Source organism: Oncorhynchus mykiss, chromosome 9, assembly GCF_013265735.2.
Source record: "Oncorhynchus mykiss isolate Arlee chromosome 9, USDA_OmykA_1.1, whole genome shotgun sequence".
Classification (NCBI taxonomy): Eukaryota; Metazoa; Chordata; class Actinopteri; order Salmoniformes; family Salmonidae; genus Oncorhynchus; species Oncorhynchus mykiss.
Window position 1 is genome coordinate 62,460,710 of NC_048573.1, and position 27,929 is coordinate 62,488,638.

Below are 27,929 nucleotides of genomic sequence, written 5' to 3' on the forward strand. Positions count from 1 at the left end.
CCCCTGGGCAGAATACGCCCACAACTCGCTTCCTTCGTCTGCGACCGGGCTATCTCCTTTTCAGAGTAGCCTCGGGTACCAGCCTCCGCTGTTCTCATCTCAGTTCGCCGAGTCCAGCGTCCCCTCCGCTCAGGCTTTTGTCCAACGTTGCGAGCGCACCTGGAAGAGGGTCAGGTCTGCACTTTGCCGTTATAGGACGCAGACTGTGAGGGCTGCTAATAAGCGTAGACCTAAGAGTCCTAGATATTGTCGCGGTCAGAGAGTTTGGCTCTCCACTCAGAACCTTCCCCTTAAGACGGCTTCTCGCAAGTTGACCCCGCGGTTCATTGGTCCGTTCCGTATTTCTCGGGTCATTAATCCTGTCGCAGTTCGACTTCTTCTTCCGCCTTCGTCGCGTCCACCCGGTCTTCCATGTCTCCTGTATTAAGCCCGTTCTTCGCGCCCCCGCTCGTCTTCCCCCCCCCCCCATCCTTGTCGAGGGCGCACCCATCTACAGGGTCCGCAGGATTTTGGACATGCGTCCTCGGGGCCATGGTCACCAGTACCTCGTTGATTGGGAGGGGTACGGTCCTGAGGAGAGGAGTTGGGTTCCCTCTCGGGACGTGCTGGACCGTGCGCTGATCGAGGATTTCCTCCGTTGCCGCCAGGTTTCCTCCTCGAGTGCGCCAGGAGGCGCTCGGTGAGTGGGGGGGTACTGTCATGTATTGTCATGTTGTGTCTTTCTGTCCTTTCCTTTCACCCTGTCTCCCTCTGCTGGTCGTATTAGGTTACCTTTTCTCCCCCGCTTTCCCCCAGCTGTTCCTTGTCTCCTCTTGACTACCTCGTCACCCCTTCTCCCACCTGTTCCCCTTTTCCCTCTGATTAGTCCCCTATATCTCTCTCTGTTTTTGTTCCTGTCCTTGTCGGATTCTTGTTTGTTGTGTTTCATGCCTGAGCCAGACTATCGTCATGTTTGCTGTAACCTTGTCCTGTCCTGTCGGAATCTGCCGGTCTATCTGAGCCTACCTATGTTTGGTTATTAAAGAAGCTCTGTTTAAGTTAGTTCGCTTTTGGGTCCTCATTCACTCACCGTAACACTTTTCCTGGAGATCTTCTGTCCTGTAGGTTTTCAGTCCAACCCTAATTTAGCATATCTGATTCAGCTAGTTAAGGTGTTGTTGAGCAGCTATTTAGTAGAATCAGGTGTGTTAAATTAGGGTTAGACTGAAAACCCACAGGACAGATCTCCAGGAAGAGGGTTGGGCAGCCGTGGTCTATAACACCAGGGAGCAAAGTCGTTCTCAGATACAGTGTGTGCTTGACGTGAATGATATGGTGAACAGTGATGAGGCTCCTCTCTTGTACCAGGAGGTTTGTAGCCCACACCAGTCTGAAGTACAACCCTCAGGGGAAACAGATCTATGCCTGGGACGATGGCAACCAGATCCTATAACAACTGTCCATAAAAAAAGTGTAACTTTTATTTAACTAGGCAAGTCAGTTAAGAACAAATTATTTTCAGTGACAGCCTAGAAACAGTGAGTTAACTGCCTTGTTCAGGAGCAGAATGACAGATTTGTACATTTGGGGATTTGATCGTGCAGCCTTTCAGTTACTAGTCCAACACTCTAACCACTAGGCTACCCTGCCACCCTGTGAAGAGGGAGCTAATGGTTTAAGTGGCTACAGTGGGTACTTTAGTACAAATACTATGAATGGATCATATTTTAATGTAAAGACAATCACTGGCATGGAGAGTTTTTTGTTGGTACCAACCAACACATTGTCCATACTGTAACACTTGTCTCTCAGAAAATTCTTACTTAACATTACTGTAGGTGCCCATTATCAAACATATTCCTACAGTTTGATATAAAGTATTTTCGAACTGTAATATTATGTCTGCAACAACTGGATTGATTAGGGGCACAGATCAGAAACTGTGTATAAGTAAAGCCTTGATCGAGTGTATGCCTCAGCTACCCTCAGTTAACTTGACTATTCATAGTCCATGTTTTGTTTTATACTAAACAAAAATATAAACTTAACATGCAAAAATGTCAACGATTTTGCTGAGTTACAGTTTATATAAGGAAATCAGTCAAGTGAAATAAATACATTTGGCCCTAATATATGGATTTCACATGACTGGGCAGGGGAGCAGCCATGGGTGGGCCTGGAAAGGTCTGGTCTCAGACGATCCCACAGGTGAAGAAGCCGGATGTGGAGGTCCTGGGTTGGCGTGGTTACACAGGGTCTGGGGTTGTGAGGCCAGTTAGACCTACTGCCACATTCTCGAAAACAACGTTGGAGGCGGCTTATGGCAGAGAAATTAACATTCTATTTTTTGGCAACTGCTCTGGTGGACATTCCTGCAATCAGCAGGCCAATTGCACGCTCCCTCAAAACTTGAGACATCCGTGGCATTGTGTTGTGTGACAAAACTGCACATTTTAGAGTGGCCTTTTATTGTCCCCAGCACAAGGAACATCTGTGTAATGATCATGCTGTTTAATCAGGTTCTTGATACCTCTTAGGTGGATGGATTATCTTGGCAAAGGAGAAATGCTCACTAACAGGGATGCAAACAAATTTGTGCACAACATTTTTGAGAAATAAGATTTTTGTGCATATGGAACATTTCTGGGATCTTTTATTTCAGCCTCATGAAACATGGGACCAACACTTTACATGTTGTGTTTACATTTTATAGTTCAAACCATTTTGTCTTTCCTGCTGCTTGGTCCCTTTGTTGTACACTTTGAGATACGTAGTTGTGAAATTGTTAATCTGCACAAAGAATACAATTATTTCACTAAAAAGTTCAATCTTAGGTGAAATCTTAAAATTAGAAATAGTATTCCATGTTTTGAACCCAACGTTGCACCACCATAATTCAAAACATGTCTTCTGTTGCTGCAATACTGCTCATGAATGAAATGTTATATATACATATATAACAACAGATACAATTATAGTTTTTTGATCAGTTTATTACACATTGGACCTCATATTATGAGTCATAACGATTCAGGATTTAAAAGCAACCAAAAATAAAACCCTTATCTGAACTAACAACATTTGGCTTCAATTACAAGAACAGTTGTCAAACAGTTATATTACAAGTACAAATCTTCAATACAAAAAGTCAGAGCTATCCATGAGGAATGGAAGGGATACAACATCATATTGAGGAACATAACGATAATAATAATAGCCAAAGCTATAAGGTCTTTAACAGTCCATAAACTGAGGCTAAATAGATTTAGTATGATACCTACTAAGGAAACAAACACACTAGGCTATATTATCAGAACACAAGATCATCATCATTATTAAACACACGTTACTGAAACAGGGGATGAACAAAATCTACAGTCAGTTATTTCAACCATTTTTGTCAAATAGGAACAAACTTCGGAATCAGATATCGGTACAGAAATGTCATGAATCTAATGAGGAATGTAACCAGCAAGTGTATACCTATATACTGTATGTGAGAACAACTGAAGAATCACACTGAGCAGAAAAAAAGAAGAAAAAAAACAGTAATGCAATGTGCCTCCTGTCTAAAGCCTCACTATTGTTATTTTACTGCTGCTCTTTAATTATCTCTTACTTTATTTCGTTTTTTAAAAATATTTTTCTTAAAACTGCATTGTTTGTTAAGGTCTTGTAAGTAAGCATTTCACTGTTGTATTCGGCACATGTGAAAAATAAAATTTGTCATGATTTTAGTGGTGTGAGGGAATCCAACAATCCAACAAACTGTAGTGAATCAGATATCAGGAGTCTGCCAGTAATGGCAGCAGGAATCTTAGCAGGATTGTAACCAGTACTGTAACTATACATACTATGTGAGGAAACCCAATGAATCACATTGTGCAGAAAGAAACAATAGTGGTGTGAGGGAATCCAACAAGTGACTCATTGAATTGCATCTCACCAACTGCCAACTAGAGAAATGTCACTGACTCACTGAAAGACATCGGCCTTTGACTATCTATTGGCTAGTTTCCCCCACACTATCCGTCTGTCTGTCTGTCTCTTAGACAGTGTAGACAAAGTAAACAAGGTTAACTCCTGCTCTCTCTAGGAGGAATAGCTAAAACAGTGTTCTATTGTGTGTCTATTTAGTTAATTCACTTTAACCATTTTCCTTGTTCACTTTTCCCATGGTTCTTCCAGATCATCTCTGTTTGATTTATACCATCTTAAAACATGCTTGTGCTCTGCAGCTGTGGTCAGGCAGAAGCCACCTTGTCATGACCATTTTAGATTTTTACTGTCATTGAGTTACAAATACCTCTTTGATTCACAAACAACTACTACCATACGATCAGTGCCAAAGTTCTGTAGACAGAATGCATGGAGAAAGAAGCTTCAGTTTAGAGCACTCAAGGGATAAATGTAGAGAAGAATGCTACTCAGAAATGCTCCTCATGTACTACAAACAACACCCATTTCCTGATACCCACATTATAGGCAGACCTGCTTTCAAACATGTGCTTGCCAATGTCAAATCAAAACACTATCACGGTCAACATAAAACAACATTGATAAAGATTCCTGATTTGTGTTACGTCTTAAATAACCCAACAGGGATTAACAAGAATCCTTCTAATCAAATTGAAGATATTACTAAAATACCTCTCTCAAATGATAGCCTACTTTCAGTTGCACATTTATTATAAAAAAAAACATTGGTAATCCATGATGTATTTGTTCTAATAATTGAAACAATATGTTTACTACATAAAACATAAAATAATCAGTCTCACTGGAAAGAAAATATTAATTTTGATGATTGACATTACCTTCCTTATTTTTGTCACAGAGCAAATTATAGTCTACCTTTGCTACAAGCACATTTGGCACCAAAAAACTATACACCAATCAGTTTGATTTCTTTTGTCTGTTTAATACATACTGTATTTGGCTATTGAGAGGACATCAAATATTAGGTTGTACTGCACTCATCATAGTACCACAATGTAGAAAGAAATATAAATATTACATAGCCGTCTTAATCAAATCAGGATTCCTTTAACCTTTGTATATATCCATCCATTAGATCCAATAGTACACATGTCTGGCATACAATAGAAGTAGCTACATACATGACTGCCTACATGTAAAGGCCGACGAATTTGATTTTGTCGAAGCATTGCAAAAAGGGTTCAATAATGCAAATCATTTGTTTGGATTCAGATCAAGCTCCTCAACGATATCCAATAAACTGGTCCTTGTATGATGGGCAGATTCAAAGTCAGATCATTACAAACCACAAGCTTCCATGGTGCCTCATGATAGAAAATAAATATAAAATTAATAGTTGATTATTGGTCCCCCGAGGGTGATGTTCTCCTCTTTTGGAGGAGAGTTCTGAACACTTAAGGATAAGGAAAACTCCCACAACACAACAATACTAGATTTACAGTGCCTTGCAGAAGTATTCATCCCCTTGGCAATTTTCCTATTTTGTTGCATTACAACCTGTCATTTAAATAGATTTTTATTTGGATTTCATGTAATGGATATACACAAAATAGTCCAAAATGGTGAAGTTAAATGAAAAAAATTACTTGTTTCTAAAAATTCTAAAAAATAAAAAATGTAAAAGTGGTGTGTGAACATGTTTGCTATGAAGCCCCTAAATATGATCTGGTGCAACCAATTACCTTCAGAAGTCACATAATTAGTTCAATAAAGTCCACCTTTGTGCAATCTAAGTGTCTAATGATCTGTCCCATGATCTCAGTATATATACACCTGTTCTGAAAGGCCCCAGTCTGCAACACCACTAAGCAAGGGGCACCACCAAGCAAGCGGCACCATGAAGACCAAGGAGCTCTCCAAACAGGTCAGGGACAAAGTTGTGGAGAAGTACAGATCAGGGTTGGGTAATAAAAAAATATCATAAACTTCGAAAATCCCACGGAGCACCATTAAATCCATTATTAAAAATTGGAAAGAACATGGCACCATAACAAACCTGCCAAGAGATGGCCGCCCACCAAAACTCACGGACCAGGCAAGGAAGGCATTAATCAGAGAGGCAACAAAGAGACCAAAGATAATGACTTGATTGCTGTACACAAGCGGAACCCATCCAACTGGAAGGAGCTGGAGCAGTTTTGCCTTGAAGAATGGGCAAAAATCCCAGTGGCTAGATGTACCAAGCTTATAGAGACATATCCCAAGAGACTTGCAGCTGTAAGTGCTGCAAAAGGTGGCTCTATAAAATACTGACTTTTTGGGGGGGGGGGGGGGGGGGGTTATGTTTTATTTTGTCTTATTTCCTGTTTGTTTCACAATAAAAAATATTTTGCATCTTCAAAGTGGTAGTCATGTTGTGTAAATCAAACGACACAAACCGCCCAAAAATCCATTTTAATTCCAGGTTGTAAGGCAACAAAATAGGAAAAATGCCAAGGGGGGTGAATACTTTCACAAGCCAATGTATATCTATCTACTTTGTATTCTGGTGGGAAATACAAACTTTACATTAGCAGAAAGAGGACTGTGCTGTACAGTTCAAACCAACCCCATTAGCAGAAAGAGGACTGTGCTGTACAGTTCAAACCAACCCCATTAGCAGAAAGAGGACTGTGCTGTACAGTTCAAACCAACCCCAGGGAACAGAAAGAGGACTGTGCAGTACAGTTCAAACCAACCCCATTAGCAGAAAGAGGACTGTGCTGTACAGTTCAAACCAACCCCAGGGAACAGAAAGAGGACTGTGCTGTACAGTTCAAACCAACCCCATTAGCAGAAAGAGGACTGTGCTGTACAGTTCAAACCAACCCCAGGGAACAGAAAGAGGACTGTGCAGTACAGTTCAAACCAACCCCATTAGCAGAAAGAGGACTGTGCTGTACAGTTCAAACCAACCCCATTAGCAGAAAGAGGACTGTGCTGTACAGTTCAAACCAACCCCATTAGCAGAAAGAGGACTGTGCTGTACAGTTCAAACCAACCCCATTAGCAGAAAGAGGACTGTGCTGTACAGTTCAAACCAACCCCATTAGCAGAAAGAGGACTGTGCTGTACAGTTCAAACCAACCCCATTAGCAGAAAGAGGACTGTGCTGTACAGTTCAAACCAACCCCATTAGCAGAAAGAGGACTGTGCTGTACAGTTCAAACCAACCCCATTAGCAGAAAGAGGACTGTGCTGTACAGTTCAAACCAACCCCATTAGCAGAAAGAGGACTGTGCTGTACAGTTCAAACCAACCCCAGGGAACAGAAAGAGGACTGTGCTGTACAGTTCAAACCAACCCCATTAGCAGAAAGAGGACTGTGCTGTACAGTTCAAACCAACCCCATTAGCAGAAAGAGGACTGTGCTGTACAGTTCAAACCAACCCCAGGGAACAGAAAGAGGACTGTGCTGTACAGTTCAAACCAACCCCAGGGAACAGAAAGAGGACTGTGCTGTACAGTTCAAACCAACCCCATTAGCAGAAAGAGGACTGTGCTGTACAGTTCAAACCAACCCCAGGGAACAGAAAGAGGACTGTGCTGTACAGTTCAAACCAACCCCAGGGAACAGAAAGAGGACTGTGCTGTACAGTTCAAACCAACCCCATTAGCAGAAAGAGGACTGTGCTGTACAGTTCAAACCAACCCCAGGGAACAGAAAGAGGACTGTGCAGTACAGTTCAAACCAACCCCAGGGAACAGAAAGAGGACTGTGCAGTACAGTTCAAACCAACCCCAGGGAACAGAAAGAGGACTGTGCTGTACAGTTCAAACCAACCCCATTAGCAGAAAGAGGACTGTGCTGTACAGTTCAAACCAACCCCAGGGAACATAATACATTAAGAAGGTGCTGAAGATGTGCAATACGTTCGGCTGAGAGAGAAAACCTATGGGAGCAGGAGTAATGAGAATACACTCTCCGATGGAAGAGGCAAGAGCACCAAGACTAACAAGGAAAGAAACAGGAGGGAGAGGTAAGGGTGGTTCGGAGTCTGTGTGCTTTTTAACCATTTTTTGTTCCATAGAAAGACTCTCTCAGCAGGCTATGCACCAATGGTGTTGCAATGTGCTTATATGATGTGTTACACATCTTTTTTTCTTTATGACTCTCTATAAACTTGATGAACACTATTTGACAGGTCAAAATCATCCCTTTAAGTTCTGCTCATTACTCCTGAACATGTAATGGTTGACATTGAGAAAATATTCAACATAGGTACTATTGTGAAATATGTTTTTTTTGTTGCCTTCTTTGGCTTGGTTAATATGACAATTAATGTTTTTTTTTAAAATAACTACACATTTGTTTGTGCCTTAGTGTTTTTGTTACTTCCTCACAATATTAGTAGATAGATAGTAAGGGCAGACGGCTTTAGATATTCCTTAGGTCAGTCCAGTCTTTCATTTCCTATCTTAAGGAAAGCAACATATTTTGACCAACTGATCCGATATAAAGTGACAGCTTGTAATGACCACTGACTGGCTCTCTCACTATGTTTCCCTTATTCTCTCTCTCTCTCTCTCTCTCTCTCTCTCTCTCTCTCTCTCTCTCTCTCTCTCTCTCTCTGTGTGTGTGTGTTGAGCAGAAACTTCAGTGTGTTGGACCAAGTCCCTGTGAGAGAACTGTGATCACATTCATTTGGACTCAACCCATAGATAGATACACTTGGAACCGGCAGTCTGTTGTTCCACTCAGACAACAAGCTCTCCCTTTGGGGACTCACTTGATGAGAAGCTCAGGATAAAACTAATCCAAAGCACCCCAAGTACTGGGATTGACATCAGATCAGTAAACCTAAGTTCAACACTTCATGTTGATTCAAAAAAAGCATTGTTACGTCACAAACAACTGACAGCGATGCTGATCCAGGATCAGTTCTTGGGAACGGGATCACTTTGCTGCTACACTTGAGGGAGAGTGAAGACTGAGAAAGAGACTGAGTGGGGTTATGTTTCTCCTCAGGCGCAGGCAGACAGACCAGACAGGATGTAGGATTAGTAGGAGAGAGAGGAGACCATTTCACTAGGGTCACAGGTGGTTCTGCTCAGGGGCTAGAAGGAGGCCTGGGGGAGGGGCAAGAGCCCTGGCTGTCTAAACTGGCCGTCCGCGTTTTCCACTGCAGTACACAGACACAGACACACATGTACACGTACACGCACACACACACACACACACACACACACACACACACACACACACACACACACACACACACACACACACACACACACACACACACACACACACACACACACACACACACACTTCAGTTAGAAGATAGATATTACACTGTTACAATATCTGACATTGACTATTTATCCTACTACATGTGATCCTTGAAAAACTGTCTCTACATGTTTTACTATATGCAATATTCATGCCTTTGAATTCTTCACACACTGCAGCGTGCTGTATGAACTAACCTCTTTCTCTGATTTCTTGGCCTCCAGTAGGGGGTGCCAGTGTGCAATGGGCTTGCGTGGGTACGCCAGCATCTCGTTCCAGTGGCCCTTGCCAAGCCCCTCAGCACTGCACCCCACACGGTTCACACCAATGATCTCATTGTGACCTACCCTGCAGGGGCCAGACAACACACACAACATCAACACAAGAGTACAGCTAATCCTGCTCTTCAGAGACACTACATTACAAAATGCAGGATTGATTTCATAGCTGAATTTGTTTTACAAAATAGAATAAAAAAATACATTGGGAACACACCAATGTAAGATCTTTGCATTCACATTAAAAAAGCTAATTTGGCAAAATTATTTCACCCCTCTCAAACCCTTATAACAAGTACAGTATACATTTAGTTATCAGAGGATACGGCTGCAAGATGGAAAGTTAAAAGGGAGAGGTGATAATTAGTAGTTGCAGTTCATGTGAAGATAAAGCGAGTTATGGTTAAAAGGAGTCATTTCCATATCTCTTGGAGAGATAATGTCTGAAATGTAAATGGGATGAATAAACAACTACAAATGGTAATGGCACCAACAAAGTCCAGACCAGAAGGGATCTCTGTTCTTCCACATCATAATCCTGGATCTAAGGGACGGACTGGTACAAAACAAGGATGACCTGGCTGATACCCTCAAAGTAGAGTCGGTTCGCCAGTCGGCAGCTGCCACGTTAGTTGATAAAGACTACACTCAGAGCTTCCATTCAACCAGTGAAGTGAATGTTCTGGCTCCTGATCTATTCTTTCTATTTGTTGTGTTTACTTTTATTTTTTAAATAGACATCATAAGCAGTGTTCTATTCTAGGGGGTGTATTGTGCAAACTACACAGATGCTGAATATTCTGAGAGAACCATCTGAGTTGAATTTTTTGACAGTGCTTGACAGACTGTTACCAAGTAGCTGGCCAAGTGCATGCCAGATTTGTCTTGTGGATGCCAAGATTAAATCAAAGTGTTATACTCACAAGTCATAGTCCATGACTGAGATGTGCAGGCTGACGTGGTCCATGCTGTCTGGGGGGATGTCGAAGATGATGGCCTCGTTGTACGTGGGGTTCAGAGTGTTCTTCTTGATGGTCGTCTTCTTCTTTTTCAAACGCCTCCCGTCACAGATGAGGGACACTTTGACGTAGGGATCTGAAGTAGAAAAGAGAAAAAGCTATAAGATATAAATCAGGATGTAAATTCTATATTCTATAGGTGCATTATCTTGAGATTAATCGTGGTGCCCAGAAATCTCCTTGTGTTTTCATCCTTGATTTGAGAAAGAGATTCTGTACATTTATCACCAGAACACTTGACATGCAGCATTATCAAGGACCCCACATGGAGCATGAGGTTTGATACCAACAGGCTCAGAGATAGTTTCTATCTACTGCTGAACACTTGAACTGGACTGACCACCTGCACTGACTCTTTGCACCTTAGCACACATGCACTCGCTCACTTACGCATACACCCACACAGATATACACTCATCCACAGAAACACGCACACACACACATGCATGAACACACACACAGATATACACCCATCAACACACACACACAGACACACGCACGCACACACACACACAGATATATGCTCATCCACACACACACACACACACACACACACACACACACACACACACACACACACACAGAGAGATATATGCTCATCCACACACACACACACACACACACACACACACACACACACACACACACACACACACACACACACACACACACACACACACACACACACACATATATACACACACACACACACACACACACACACACACACACACACACGGGAAAGACACACGCACACACACAGATATAAACTCATCCACACACACAGACACACGCGCACACACACACACACACACACACACTCACTCACTCACTCACTCACTCACTCACTCACTCACTCACTCACTCACTCACTCACTCACTCACTCACTCACTCACACACACACACACACACACACACACACACACACACACACACACACACACACACACACACACACACACACACACACACACACACACACACACACACACACACACACACACATGTTTGTTTTACTATTCTTGTGGGGACCAAACAATTGATTCCCATTCAAAACCCAATTTTCTCTAACCCTTAACCCTTAACCCTAAACCTAACCCTAACCCTAACCCTAAACCCTAACCTCAAAACCCTAACTCCTAACCCTAAACCTAAACTCGAACCCTAATTGTAACCCTAAACCAATCCCATAAATCTAGACTTTTTCCTTGTGGGGACTGGCAAAATGTCTGGTCCCCACAAGGGTGCTAAAACCAAAAACAGACAGAGACACACATTCATGCTAGACACGCGTCCCATCTGTTGATTCCAGACTCGTATTATTATTGCTAAATAATGCACAATTTAAACACTTGTCCCCCCAATCCCCCCTTTCCCAAAAACACGTGTAATTATTGGACTATAACTTGTGCCTTCCTGCTAAAATGTTTATTCTATTCTACTGAGCCATTTACTTCATGTTTGTATTCTTATCTTGTATTATTTCTTATTGTTGTTGCATTGTCGAGAAGGAACCTGCAAGTAAGCATTTTGTTGGATGATGTATACCATGTGTAGACTGTACATACGACTAATAACACTTGAAATTTGAAGCATGCAGGTATTGTTTCAGTATGTGAGAACATAATGCTATTCTTATTAAGCCTGCAGTGACCTCAACATAACTCAACACATACATTTTGATGCTGCAGCGATCAATTTCATTTCCCATAAAGTCAATTTCCCATGTGTATTATACTCCTATGCTACCTTAAACCTAAATATAACAATGACATCCTTGGAAAGGTCTGAAATAAATCTCTGTACATTTGATATTGATGAGTAAACACCTCATGTATTGAAAGAGGAGGAAGCGAAAGCGTTTTTTAATGGAATAAAGTGAAACATATTGGCGTGGTGAATACTGATTTCAATCTTCATCCCTCAGCTCCTATAATCCATTATGCCAGTAAACTAGTCAGATGTAAGATGCCTTAGATCCATACACAACAATATAAAGAGTGCTTGCTTTGCAAGCAAATATGCTTCAGGGTACAATTTACTAGCCATGGTTTACTGCACACAAATCCAATTCAATCCAGCAACAATTGGTAGACATTTAAATCCTCAACTGAGAAGGGATGTTAAACTTGTAAAATGTCGTTAACATTGAGCGGAAAAATAATAACAAATAATAAAATAATAGTTTGAAAAACAAATTCCACAAGATTCACAGCATTTAGGGAACAGGGAATGTCACTTGAATTCGCAAGCAAACATATTTCCTCAAATTATATTTGGTTATTGATAATATAAACTGAATATGGAACAGCAGTTTGTTATCCTACATCCCAAATGGCACCCTATATCCTACATAGTGCACTACTTTTAGCCCTTTGTAGTGCACTATATGGGAATGGGTACCACCTGGGACACACCTAGATTAGAATAAAAACACTGACTGAAACCTCAGAGAAATGAGTAGTTGTAGGTGACATCTTCATATTGCCAGTGGTGAATATGAAAAGATTCTCACAGAAACAGAGCTCAGCACTAGAGAGGACTTCCCTTCGTTTGCTCTTTTTATTCAACATTTGATAACATCTATAATTTGATATGTTACAGCCGGGGTTTATTTTCACTTTGACTTATGAAAAACAATGAGTGCACCATCACAAATGTGCACGAGAGTACATACGCACACACACACACCCACACACGCACGCACGCAAGTGCACACACACACACACACACACACACACACACACACACACACACACACACACACACACACACACACATAAAGGTTGCCTACCTGAGTATCCAGTGATATCCATGGCCTTGAGGTTCCTGCACTTGATGACGGTGAGAGTGAGTCGTCCTGCGGTTGGCAGGTAGCATAGTGAGAACATGATCTCTCCCAAGTCTACACTCTCCTGTGGGAACAAACAGAGAAACAAACTAATGTGACAAACATCACTGGAAGGATGCTTTCAAGCCCTACTGACGCAAGGGCAATAACATTACAATGGAAATGGATTGTGAAGCAGCCAATGCTTTTCCAAAATCCCTCAAGAGATATTGGTGTGAAGCCTGTCATCACAAACAGAACTGAGTATCAGGCTCACACTGAGGAAGTTGTAGAGACAAATCTGCAGGACAGTGAAAAATGTCTACTTTATGGCCACCTGTGGAGTGTTAAGCATTTCAAATGTAATGTTAGTATTTCATGTGTAGTGTTAAGTGTTTAAAATGTAATGTTAATATTTAATGTGGAGTGTTCAGAGTTTAAAATGTAATGTTAGTATTTCATGTGGAGTGAAAGTTTCGTTCTCAGTCTCTCCCGGGGTGCTCTGACTAAGCTTCATCCCATGAACATGCATTAAAGTTGGTGAGGTTCTAATCACTTTAAATGGGCTATGGTGAGCCCCCCCCCCCTCTGACAGAGAAATCCCATGACTTGGGATGTGATGTGGACTTAATGTCTCAAGCACTTAAAGCTGATTTAGCTAAAGCACTCCAATGGGAGAGGGAATTTGGTTGATGAAGACAAAGTTGGATTTCGTGCAGTAATATGAGTCCACAGCAAATGTGTCATAAAATACTTTCTAGTCCAGAGCATCTTAGAAGACTAATGTGGTACGTGAACTGTATGCAATATTGACATTTACAGTTATGAAATGGAGCTAATGAATCATTGTGAAGACTTCAGTAATGCCAGAACAGTTAGTTTACGCACTGCTCCCTTGCCTTCTCTGTCTGGAGACAGTATTACTTGTTATTAATGCCTCCTCTAGGTTAAACAGTATTGCTTTTCACGGCACCAGTGCAGGTTTGCAGTAGTTAAAGGGCCAGAACTGGGGTGTGGTGCTAAGGCAAGGGATGCAAGTGTCAGTGTTATGAGGGAAAATGCTACAGTTAGGGTTTGAGCCAGGATAAGACTTTAGATTGAAGCTGATTCTCAAGCAATACGGCCCCAACCATTCACTTCCTCTGAGTTTGTGATCAGCCACTATCATTTATCACTTTATCACCACAGGATGAAACAGTGGACACAGTAGGCCTACCTATAGACGTAGAAATCATGCTTACCTAAACATTTATGCATCATGCGGCCTATGATTAGTGAGAAACCCCTCTCAAAATAGTTTGTATGGATCATGTCTAAGACACTGCCTGAAGTCAATAAGTCTTCCACCCTGCCCTCCTCCCAGCCCTCGGCCCCCTCTACACTCTTGATGTTCCTGATCCAAGTGGGTTGGTGTTATTTATGCATCCCCCATTTGTAAACAGTACTTTCACTCAGTTCAAGGCTCATATTAAAGGTAGGCCTAGTACATGCACCTCAACCCCTTTATGCCTGCTACTACATCCTCAACGCAACAATTACATTTAGAACCGTCCTTGTCTACTATATACATTACTTTATATAAGACGGTGGTTGAGGGAGTTTTGGCTGGGAGTCCTTGTTCAATAATATGTGTTTGTTAAGCAACGAGCCAACTGCTTTCTGCCACTTTAGCAATGACTACTGGATTATTGAACTGCACACCAAAAGCAGCTGAAGTCTAACAATACGGGCCAAATAAAATAATCTGACAGAGGTAACCCTCAGACCAGAGAGCTGCCAGAGTGATGCCAGAACGATGCCAGAGTGATGTAGACTCCAATAGAATGCCAACAGCATAGTGCACTATTCATCAAGACATCCTCAGGACACCATCCAAATAGAATTACTGTCAAATATAATGACCACTTCAGTATCTCGTTGGAGGGCTCAATTTTTTTGCCGAGACAGTTTTATGACCTTTGTGATGATTACAAGTACTTTTTATGCCTTTAGCTTATAATTACTGTCATTTCATATGACTTGAATAAATTCTTACTTCAACAAAATATTTGTGACATGCTGAACTCACATTTGTTCATCATTTTTTGTTCTGGTGGAAGGGGGGGGCATATGATTTGAATGAGATTATTATAACTGGTTTCAAATATAAGTAATGTTAACTTTAGGCTGGTCAGCATGAACAGATCTGGGATCAGGCTATGTCAACTCTGCTTTGAGTCAAAGACAAACAGACAGACATTCTTACAGTTGTGGCGTACTGAATGTCCCTCCAAATGTCTGTCTCCCTGGAGAGGTCTGACGTCTCAACAAGGTTATCCACCACCACCTCCCCGATCATATCATGTCTGGAGAACCTGTCAAAGTCAAACACACTCATGTGGAGCTTCCTAACAGCCAGCTCATCATAAGGCACGGGGAACTGGAAGGACTCGTCAAACGTGGGGTTGAGCGTCTTCCGGTGGACGCGCGTCTGGAACTTCTTGCGATCTGGGAGAAGATAGATTTTGACGTAGGGGTCAGAACTGCCGCACAGGTCCTTGGCGGGCAGGTCGAAGGCCTTGAGGATGTTGACCAGGAGGGCCTCATTGTCATAGTCGTACTTCAGGGAGAAGTTGATCTTCCCACAGTTCTTGGCATTGCTGTTCTTGGCGGACTCGTCTGTATCCAAGGTCTTCTGTCTGTAGAGTTCTGGTTTGATGCGTCCGATGCTGGTGGGCTGCTCATCCTCATCCGCATAGTCATTGCCCAGGTCCAGGCTGATGGACTGCATCTGCCTGGGCAGGTGCCTTTTGAATGAGCTGTGTCTGCAGAGACAGAAGAGAGGAGGGAGAAATATGAGAACCCTACTAAACCATTCAGCCTGTAGTAGCGACAGGCGGTGTGTAAAAAGACAGAGAGAGAGGAGAAGAGGGAGAATATGAACAGCTTCATTGTGGCGTCTGGAAAGGTCAGTGTTTTGAAAAATTGCTTGAGTGCCCAGCAGGTGAATTCAATTCCAAGTGGTTTCTCGAATCTTAATAGTGTTTCTGCAACCTAGAACTACATGGTCCCCAATTCAATTTATCTTAGTCAGTAGTATAAATTGTCCTACTCTTAGGGGGCTGTTATTCAGGATGGGTATGGGTATTTCAAGACAACAGAGCACAGAGATTATGTTATAGAAAAATAATTTGAGGTACATCCAATAATTAGACCCCCGTTATAGTTGTGGCCATGTGGAATAATGACTGTGGGGTTGTTTTACCGGTGATTTTACGCTTTTAAGTGTATTGCATTACTCATCATGAAGTGGTGAGAGAACTGGAGATATTAACCTTATATTAAATGAACAGCACCAAACGGCTCACAGGCAAAAAGTAACACAAGCGCTTGGGAGGACCGAAACAAATTGAAACATAATTGTCTTTTTCACTATGATAATCATGTACAATTTGTATTTTTAAACAGCTGTGGAATAACAAATTGAATTCAGATAAAAGTTAATTCGTAACTTTGTTTGTGACGTTATTTGTGCCGTTTTTTTGTGAGGTCCCTATGAAGTTTCTTTCTAACGGACTATAGATATTTCTGCTGACTAACTGACCCATTCAGTTTTTCTGACCATGCTTCTGTCTATGTGTGTACTGTACTGTATGTGTGTGTGTGTGTGTGTGTGCGTGTGTGCGCGAGCATGTGTGTGTATGCGTGTGTGGCAGTGAAATGCTGAAGTGGTTTCAGGTAGATTAAACGTTGGCTTTTCTATGATTTGGAGATTTGGCCTGTACTGTCCCTGTGTACATGTCAGGTTCTTTAAACTTTAATCTTTTTATTATTACCAGAGCCATTCAATTTTTCTGACCATGTGTGTGTGTGTGTGTGTGTGTGTGTGTGTGTGTGTGTTGTGTGTGTGTTTATTTGTGTGAGGGAGCATGTCTGTGTGTGTGTGTGTGTGTGTGTGTGTGTGTGTGTGTGTGTGTGTGTGTGTGTGTGTGTGTGTGTGTGTGTGTGTGTGTGTGCGTGCTGTGGGTGCTGACCTGGTGGAAGAAGCGGGCTCAGTGGCTTGCCGCTGCATGCGTTGCGTGCGCCTCAAAAAGTGCTCCCTCATTGAGAGCTGCACCTCGGCGGGGATGTCAGGCGATGTGTGGCTTATCTTCACAGCAGCCTCTAGGAATCCCATGGAACCCATCGGGTCTTTCACCTTATCCGTTGCCATGGTAACCGGTGACTTTTGCTGGTTGGGGCTGGGGAGGAACTTGTGCTGGTTGTGGTGGATGGGGTGGGGAGGGTGGAGGTGGAGGTGGAAGGGAGGGCAGTCGTCTGGGGGACCACAGGCCGGAGTGAGGGCTGCAGAGTTGGAGGAGAGGGCCGCTGCCTCTTTATTCCGCAAATAAGGCACCCAGCACAGCTTCCAGGAGGCGAAGGCACAAAGAGTCAGCAGGACCAAGCCACACACCACAAACACACCGAGGAGGAGGCCAAAAGTGACGTCTGGAGCAGAGCCGCAAGGACCAAATGCAGGATCACACAATATGGACAAGCAGATGGTGGTAACAGTGAGAGAGAAACAGAGAGAATCAGAGTCAATTAGATTGAAATACAAAATATGGCACAGTAGATTGGTATGGTGCAATGCTGCAACACAGTAACACAGTAGACTGATATCGCAGTATCAGTGGCAATGAAACACTGGCGGTCTGAAAGATGGACCGCCATATGTTTACTGTCAAACCTGTAAGATTGATGATCATATTATACATTTGTCTGCAGTCTTTGATGTATACATGTGGATGCTGAATACATAAAGCTCATCCTTAAAGCAGTAAAAAGATACGTAACACACGCTTTGTTAGCCTTGCAACTGAGTTAAAAAGTAATTACAGTTAACTCTGATAAATGATAAATAATCTATTTCAATAGCAACGAAGCCTATTGGGAGATGTGCTACAGTGTCAAATGCTCTCGCTGGAGATAGTTAATCTGTGGTGTATATCTGTATGTGTGTGGATATGAAAATGGGTATGGGGTGTGGTGGGCTTGGAACAGCCTCTCAAACTAATTCATTTGTCAATATTATGAATATGTTTTCTGGAAGAACAAATGGGATCTAAAGACCTGGAGAGCCACCAAGAATGCTAGCAGGCAGCACCAAGGACAAACATTCATTTAACATTTTTGAGAAGATGAAGAAAAAACACCACATTGTTGGCTTTGTTCGCCCGGGGGGATACTTGCCAAAGCGTTATAAATATATTATTGATGCAATTGTCACGTTTTGACCTTAGTTTCTTTGTTTTTGTCTTTCTTTTAGTATGGTCAGGGCATGAGTTTGGGTGGGCAGTCTATGTTTGTTTTTCTATGTTGGTTTTTGAGTCTCCTCAGGCCGGTGTACATGGCACCAGCCTTACGCATGGTGTCCCCGGTTCGCCAGCACAGCCCAGTGCGGACTATTCCACCTCGCCGCACTGGCCTGGGAGCATTCAACCAGGTAAGGTTGGGCAGGCTCGGTGCTCAAGAGCTCCAGTGCGCTTTCACGGTCCGTTCTGTCCGGTGCCAGAGCCGTCAGTCAGCCAGGAGCCACTAGAGCCGCCAGCCAGCCAGGAGCCGCCAGAGCCGTCAGTCAGCCAGGAGCCGCCAGAGCCACCAGTCAGCCAGGAGCTGCCAGAGCCGTCAGTCAGCCAGGAGCTGCCAGAGCCGTCAGCAAGCCAGGAGCTGCCAGAGCCGTCAGTCAGCCAGGAGCTGCCAGAGCCGTCAGTCAGCCAGGAGCTGCAAGAGCCGTCAGTCAGCCAGGCGATGCCAGAATCGCCCTTCACTCTGTCCGGCACTGCTGGAATCTCCCGTCCATTCGGGACCCGTGGCATGGGTCCCCAGTCCAAGGTCGGCGGCGAGTGTCGCTGCTCTAAAGAGGCCACGGAGGTGGGCTAAGAGGCGCAAATAAACTATGGTGAAGTGGGGTCCACGTCCCGTGCCAGAGCCGCCACAGACGCCCACCCAGACCCTCCCTTCTGGTTTTGCCGCACCTTTGTGGGGGGGGGGGGGGGGGGGTACTCTCACGTTCTGACCTTAGTTCCTTTGTTTTTGTCTTTGTTTTAGTATGGTCAGGGTGAGGTTGGGGTGGGCAGTCTATGTTTGTTTTTCTATGTTGGTTTTTGAGTTCGGCCTAGTATGGTTCTCAATCAGAGGCAGCTGTCAATTGTTGTCCCTGATTTGAGAATCATACTTAGGTAGCCTGGGTTTCACTTTTGAGTGGTGGGTGTTTGTCTTCCGTGTCAGTGTTTGTCGCCACATGGGACTGTTTCATTGATGCACATTATTATATTTTGTTCCAGTGTTCTGTTGTTATTGTTACGTTTGTGGTGTATCGTTGTCTTTTGGGTTTTCGCTGTCCGGGTTTTGTAACAGTGGTTTTGGGTTTGTTTGCACCTGTGTTTAGGGCTTCACCCATGTTTGGACCTGTTACTTTGTAGAGGACATTCCCATTTACTTTTGCTCTCTGCGTCTGACTCCACACCCATCACTCACCCACCGTTACAGCAATGTAATTATTTTTCTCCACCTGATACCTGCCAATGTTTCCATACTGTGGAAAATTGACTTTTATTTATTTGGGTTTCACTGCAGCGTTCATCCAATGCTGCTGCACTTGATTACCCTGATTTATCTGCAATAATTCACACTGAAGAGTTTCTGAGCATCTTGGTGCTTTCTGTTTGTATTCTGACTCCAATATCAACATACTGTCTTTCCTTGCTAACCATTAGACCTGCTTCAAGGCAGGTTCAATTGGTTCCTTTTACAAATTCAGCGGGCTTAACTGTTACTCAGTTTAATGTACAAATATGAGCATATGTTCAAAAATAAAAATATTTGCTCAACAGTTACGTTACAGCCTTCAATATGTACATGATATAATATTTATACAGGGAGATTTGTAAATGGTTCAAATGAAACATGGGTTGAATGTCCAGTTTTTGACAATCATCAATATGGATCTTTTTTTGTTTTATAGATTTGATCCTTTCCAAATCCTTTCACACTCTACATCAAACTCTAAGACAGTGGTATTGCAGTATTAGTAGGTATAATGAAGATCTCTTTATGCATGCCTTATGGTTTCTATAATACAGTTATAGCTTTCAAATGGCCTCAGATAGCTCCAAGTTTCAAGATGTACATTTTTACTCAAAGAACTCTCCATCAAAGCATTTTGTAAATTGGGTCCAGTTCGGAGAGCTTTGGGCTTATCCAAGATGGAGCCCGGATTTCCTAGACATGGGGATTTGTGCCTATACTCTGAGGGGATTTCAACATCATCCCCAGCCATGACTCCTCCTTGCCATCTCCCATTTCTCCCAGTTCTAAAAGGACAGTGTTAACTGACCTGTCACTGGCACATTTCTTGTTAACTGTGACAAAAAATGCAAAGATTGTAGATTTATGGTTTATGTAGGCTATCTGACCAGAGCATAGAATGGAAGTTTTATGTAGCTGAAATGATATATGATGGCTTTGGAATGCATAATGTTTCATGATATGTAACCACTCATGATATTTAACTCATTTACAATTTGTTGTTATTGTACAAAGTACTTAATTTTCCAATAATGACAACATAATCTCACATTTGATCATTGGAACCTGGAAGCAAATCTGAGTGTGCTGACGGTCTGTCACGAGAGACCATTGTACAGTAGATCATTGGCATACAGTAAGCAGAGCTCTATTTGATGGGTAATGTAATGTTCACAATAGAGACAATGGAGTAGGCCAACAGATATAGACAGTGAGCAGTGAATTTCCATTTGCTCTGTGTGTGTTGTAATGTCCACACTAGAGACACTCAGCATTGTGGAGTAACGGTTTATAAAAAAACTCTAACTGTAATTCGTTATATTACCAGCAAAAATATTGTAATCAGATTAAAAAGTAGATGATTACGTCTATGAATAATTTTGAATTCAGAAAGGATGTTTGAGAAAAAAATATTTGACACCTTTCTGTTTTCTCAATAACATTCAAATAAGCACTGAAAAAAGTGTAAATTGAACCTGACACAATAAATGCGTTTGATGGATCATGGGAAAAGGGCAGGAATAGCAATGACATGTACTGATGGATGACAAGGGAAGCCAGGCTTCCCCAAAAAATGTACAGAGAAAAAAAGATAGCAACTAATGTATCTTTAGTTTCTCTGTTTTTCATAATTTTCCTTCAATTCGCAAGTGGCTGGATGTATCTCACCGGAGAAAGCGTCCGAGTGAGCGAAATAGCGACCCTCTTTTTCAGTATGTGTAGTCCATCTATCATAAATTGTCTGGTCAAAAAGAGTATGACATTGTAGTTTCGGCTATTTCAGCCACAGACAGGTGTATAAAATCGAGCACACCGCCATGCAATCTCCATAGACAAACATTGGCAGTAGAATCACCTTACTGAAGAGCTCAGTGACTCTCAACGTGACACCGTCATAGGATGCCACCTTTCCAACAAGTCAGTTTGTCAAATTTCTGCCCTGCTAGAACTGCCCCAGTCAACTGTAAGTGCTGTTATTGTGAAGTGGAAACGTCTAGGAGCAACAACGGCTCTGCCGCAAAGTGGTAGGCCACACAAACACGAACAGGAATGTTGAGTGCTGAAGCGCATAGCGCGTAAAAATCATCTGTCCTTGGTTACAACACTCAACACTCAGTTCCAAATTGCCTCTGGAAGCAAAGTCAGCACAAGAACTGTTAGTTGGGAGCTTCATGAAATGGGTTTCCATGGCCAAGCAGCCACGCACAAACCTAAGATTACCATGTGCAATGCCAAGCGTTGGCTGGAGTGATGTAAAGCTGGTCACCATTGGACTCTGGAGCAGTGGAAAAGTGTTCTCTGGAGTGATGAATCACACGTTTCACCATCTGGCAGTCCAACGGACTAATCTGGGTTTGGCGGATGCCAGGAGAACGCTACCTGCTCCAATGCATAGTGCCAACTGTAAAGTTTGGTAGAGGAGGAATAATGGTCTGGGGCTGTTTTTCATGGTGCGGGCTAGGCCCCTTAGTTACAGTGAAGGGAAATCTTAATGCTACAGCATACAATGACATTCTAGATGATTCTGTGCTACCAACTTTGTGACAAAAGTTTGGGGAAGGCCCTTTTCTGTTTCAGCATGACAATGGCCTCGTGCACAAAGTGAGATCCATACAGAAATGGTTTTTGAAATTGGTGTGAAAGAACTTGACTGGCCTGCACTGACCTAACCTGGCCCTGACCTCAACCCCATTGAACACCTTTGGAAAGAATTGGAACGCCGACAGCGACCCAGGCCTAATCGTCCAATATCTGTGCCCGACCTCATTAATGCTCTTGTGGCTGAATGGAAGTAAGTCCCCTCAGCAATGTTCCAACATCTAGTGGAAAGCCTTCCCAGAAGAGTGGAGGCTGTTTCAGCAGCAAAGGGGGATCAACTCTATATCAAGGCCCATGATTTTGGAAAGAGATGTTCAACAAGCTGTTGTCCACATACTTTTGGTTATGTAGTGTATAATGGATTTATACACTTGTTCAGTTGGCTGCAGTGATGCAACATATTGGAGGCCAATGGCCATAAAACCTAATTGAAGAAGAGAAAGGAAGGTAGAGTTAATGTAGCACAGGTGAGAGGAGAGAGTATACAGTTCTTACCATCCCACAGGGCCATGCTCACCTTTTGTATGGTAAATCATGTTTTGATCATAATATTATGCAAATGAGAAAGGTCAAAGCACAGTAAAGACTAAGGACAGCTAGTGCAGTAGTGGTACATGTAGCTGTGATTCCACCCTTACATTTACACAAAATCAAGTCATGTGTTCAAAGTCTTTATATCAAAATATCATATGAAAGAACATGTTACTTTGTTGGATGTATATATTTTTTAAGGATTTATAATACAAATGTATTACAGTTCTTTCCAACTGCTTACACTCGTTTTCAAAACTGTCTCCTTTTCTTCAAAACTCTACACACAATTCCCAAAACTGCACACACAAAATGCAAAATGCCTCACATCTCCTTCAAAATGTAACACTGCATTCAAAATGCCATAAACACATGTCAGAATGAAGCATTTAAATCAAATGGCAAACACTGCTTTCATAATAGTACATTTTTGGATATACCATGTAAACACTGTTGTTCTAAATCTAAAGCTCTTTGGTCTTTCATAGGCTTATATCTACATTTCAATACAATGTTCTACAGTGAAAGTAATCTGCTGAGAGGTGTAACAAGTACACTGTAAACACCAATGCAATGTAGAAACAGAAAATATTTATTTGGCCAAACATTACTGTTGTATACAGTAGCATACAACAAAACCATAAACAAATGTAAACCAAAAGTATATTCTTTAGAATACAGTAAAGAACACAATTGTGTGTGTGGGGTCCCGGGGGGGCAGTCCAGGAATTGGTAGGGGGGGGGGGGGCAGTCACCAGTGCTAAGCTACGCTTCATCTCTTCGCCGGCCTGGGTCCGGCCACAATGCTTCGTCCACATCACAAGATACGATTTCTCTTGCCAAACATCGAGGGAAGTATCTCCTAGCATGGTGTATACAACCTTGGACAGAGGCAACCTCTATGTCCCCACATGCGTCCTCCATTGCCTGGAGAAGCGGCATGCGGGCTTAGGGTTGGCGATCATACACTTTCCAGCGCCAGGCTGAGAAGAATTCCTCTATGGGATTTAGAAAAGGTGAATATGGGGGTAGGTACAAAACTACAAATTGTGGATGGGTGGCAAACCAGTTTTGGACCAGAACAGCCCTAACAACAACTAACATTGTCCCATAAAACCACAAATCTAGCAGGCTCCTGATCGGGATCAGGGACAAGCATTGTGTAAATTGCATCCAGAAAAGTGAGCATATGGCCGGTGTTGTACGGACCCAGTGTAGCATTGTGATGGAGGACCCGTTTTGGGTGATGGCAGCACACATAGTTATATTACCCCCACGCTGTCCAGGGACATTGGTAATTGCCCTCTGTCCTATTACATTTCTTCCGCGGTGCCTGGTTTTGGTGAGGTTGAAGCCAACCTCATCCACATAAATAAATTAATGGCGAATTACATGGGCATCCAGCTCCAATACTCTCTGTAACAGACGAAAGCATATACAGATGAGTAAATGTGGTATGTCTGAAGTACTGGAAGTAGTGTTGCATACAAACCTCTACAAAGTCATGTCGCATATTCTTGACTCTGTCAGAGTCTCTCTCAAATGGCACCTTGTAAAGTTGTTTCATCGACACTCGGTGCCGTTGGAGGATGCGTTGTATGGTCGACAGGCTTACAGCATTGGTGTTGTTAAATATGATGTCATTATTCAAGATATGCTCTCTTATCTTTCAAATCCCAATTGCATTGTTGGCCAAAACCATATTTATAATTGCAGTCTCTTGTACATCTGTAAACAAGCGTCCTCGTTCTCCATGATGTCTTTGCCTTTCTACTCTGTACAGAATTCAAACACAGTATGTGTTCAGCATAGGAACTGTAAACAATGTACAAAAAAATGTAGTACAGCATGATAACCAACCTCATTCATTCAATGCAGTGCAGTAAATGGATGGCTTAGAGTTACAAATGTTTATGCAATACTATGCAGTCATACGTATTTTACAGTACATTACTGTAATGCTAAAATAGTCATTAGATAGTTGCATACCTGTTCTCATTTCTGAAGGTTTGAATTATGGACGCCACTGTAAATCAACTCAAGTTGGGCTGGACTCTCAGTCTAGCCTCTCTCATGGTCAAACCGTGGTTGATCACATGATCAACAAGTGTTGCCCTAATCTCATCAGAGATGGCTCTCCTTCCTTCTCTTCTTTGCCCTCGTCCTCTTCTTCCTCTTCCTCTCCCTCCTACTCCTCTTGCTCTCTGTCCATTGTTGGCATCCATTGTTCAAAACAGGTAATCTGACCTTTGACCTATTTATAGGCCTATACTACAGTAAAGCAGTGATTGGTTAGTGATCAGTTAAGCTATTAGTGTTTGCACATGTGAGGAGTGTGTGTGTGACCTGGTGAATAAGTGTAGCATTTTGATTGGTTGTGTTTGGAAAAGGAAAGCAAGTCACTTCCTGTTAGATTTTTGTCTTTTAGGTAGACAATTGTGTGTAGTGTTTTGAAAAAAGTGTTTTATGCAATTGACAACTGAGTCAAAGGCTGAGAAATAGCTTATGGTTTTGGATATTTGGTGTGTAGTTTTGCACTTTGAGTGAGAGGTTTCAAAAATCGTGTGACATGAAAAGATTTTGTGTGTAAGCAGTTGGAAAAAACTGTAATATTGTTTTGTCTGGAAAGCTCAGAAGCTCCAACATACAATTATATCAACATCAAGCTCAACACTTGCACCAGTAGGCCCAGTAAAAGCCTATATTGTTAAGTCTTTCAATGGAAGAACGATGAAAGATGAAAAGGGCTGGCTGTGAACTGCTTCCATCCCAATAGAGAGTTCTACCAAGCTGGGCCTTGGCTGAAGCATATGTAGCCTTTCAGAACGGCCCAAAAATTGAATTCAACTTTGTTTTGAAGCGTCAGAGCAAACTCAAGCCCGGGGGTTTTTCACTTCAAGTGCCTTCAAAATCTAACCTGGTTTCCATAGAAACGGTGTCATTAGACAGATGTACGCACTCTCTACTGGCTGTTATGAATCGACTGATCTCCAGACAAAACCCAGAAGGAGGTCCACTTTTGCATAGAGCTAATGGCACGATACGAAATATACACTGCCGGCTGTGCACAGCATGAGTTGTACTGTATTGGTAATGTTGTATTGCATTTGTATTACACGTGTTGCTGTCCACAATGAGAGTGTTCAATGATAAACCAAGGTTGACCTTTTGGATTTAAATCTTTCAAGAGCCTTAACGATCCACTGGCATCAATTGAATAAAAATGATTGGCGTGTACTGCTCAGCTCATTTTCTGCAAAGGGCAATCTCTGAGGAAGGCGGGGAGCAATGGTGCTATCCCTGCCCTGTATCCCTCAATTACTCACAGGCACTCCGTCCAACACATCGCCATGACAGCTGATATTTCCCTGGGAACGAGAGGGGAGCCACAGCAATGGAGAGTGGCTCAGAGTCACGCTGCTATCGAAGATGAGGGAGTTCAGAGTAAAATAGCAATTTCACTTCCAAACTTCCAAAGTAAAATTGTATTTGAAAGGCTGTCCATTGGAAACCCTCAGTAATTTCCAGTGGTGAATCTCATGTTCAGACAATTTCACTATTCAAAATGCAAATGATCACAGTTGAACATGATTAATTAAATTGCAATACAACAGGCCCACTACAAGGAGATTAAAGGCAGGTTTCCCATCTCTCTTATTTTTTGATAGCTGCCTTTTATGGCTCACTCTCTTTCTTTCTCTCTTCCTCTCTGGAATCTGAAATCCTCTAATCCCCCACATCCCGAAATCCTTAAAACTCCACAGCATGCCAGGAAGAGAAGGGTTAGACTCTAGCATTATCTGCCTGCCTGCCTGCCAGAGGGTTGTGTGTGTGTGTGTGTGTGTGTGTGTGTGTGTGTGTGTGTGTGTGTGTGTGTGTGTGTGTGTGTGTGTGTGTGTGTGTGTGTGTGTGTGTGTGTGTGTGTGTGTGTGTGTCCTGTATGTCCGCTTGCCTGCCAAAGGTGTGGGAAGAAAATGGGAATGGATTATGGGAAAGACTGTTAGACACCCTCACAGTACAATTCACACACTGATCTGGGGTGAGGTCTACTATTAGAGCATGGTGTTATTTAGGGTTGGGGTTGGATGGAGTCCATAGTAGTAGTAGCCCTGATTTTCATGTGATTATGGCAAGGCAATGTAAGACATCCTCCCTCACAGTAACATTCACATACTGGGTTGGGGTGAGGTGTACTGCTGTACTGATGTACTGTGTTTCGGATATGAATTGGAGTGGGTTGGATGGAGTCATTAAAGCAGTGTTCCTGATTTTGTGTCTTTGCTAGTCATTTTAGCCACCCTTTACAACTAGTGGAAATAATGTTATAATTATTTAGTTCTTGTAAACAGCTTTCAAGGATGGGTCAAGCTATTGAAATGCTACAGTATTGGGTAGGGGTTGGGTGGAGTGCATTCTAGCAGTATCCCTGCTTTTGCTTGCTTTCCTACTAATTGTTTTAGCCACCCTTTTTAATAAGAGCGGAGAGATGATTTTGTAATTATTAGGTATCTGGTAAACAGATTTTTCAAGGGGTGGTGTAGCTAATTAAATGCTGTGAGGATGGATGGATGGTGTATCAGGGGTTAGGGATAGTGATTCATATAGATGCTGTAGTGAAAGTATATTAAAAACTTCCAGCTTGCTACAAGGTTTAATTTTTTACTGTGATTCATTGACTTTAGCAGTCCTTCATTTACTGCAGTATCAATTTCCCAAACTGCACTCGTATATGAAATATAGGCCTATTCTCTAAGAGGAATAAACAGACAAAGTCCCTTAACATTCATCGACATTGTTGAGGGTAGTAGAACAGGTAATGAATATTGCATTTGAAGACCAAGATCTGTCCTGTTAAAGGTATTTTTAAATGTTATGTAAACAGATTACTTGTACAATATAAATTGAGATCAAAGCAGTAGACTATTTAACCTTT

At 42.4% G+C, this 27,929-nt stretch overlaps 1 protein-coding gene across 1 annotated transcript in view; it reads right to left on the reverse strand.

Annotated features, from left to right (window-relative positions):
• Window positions 1-6,340: 6,340 nt before the first annotated feature.
• Window positions 6,341-27,929, reverse strand: part of LOC110532598 (synaptotagmin-6) — a 50,365-nt gene continuing 28,776 nt past the window's right edge. Inside the window, exons 2-7 of the mRNA XM_036988620.1 lie at window positions 17,332-17,785; window positions 15,564-16,122; window positions 13,283-13,403; window positions 10,392-10,563; window positions 9,388-9,538; window positions 6,341-9,080 (exon numbers count right to left, since the gene is read on the reverse strand). Of these exons, the coding sequence (XP_036844515.1) occupies window positions 9,009-9,080; window positions 9,388-9,538; window positions 10,392-10,563; window positions 13,283-13,403; window positions 15,564-16,122; window positions 17,332-17,510 (1,254 nt within the window). The 5' untranslated portion in view covers window positions 17,511-17,785 and the 3' untranslated portion in view covers window positions 6,341-9,008. The remainder of the gene's footprint in view (window positions 9,081-9,387; window positions 9,539-10,391; window positions 10,564-13,282; window positions 13,404-15,563; window positions 16,123-17,331; window positions 17,786-27,929) is intronic.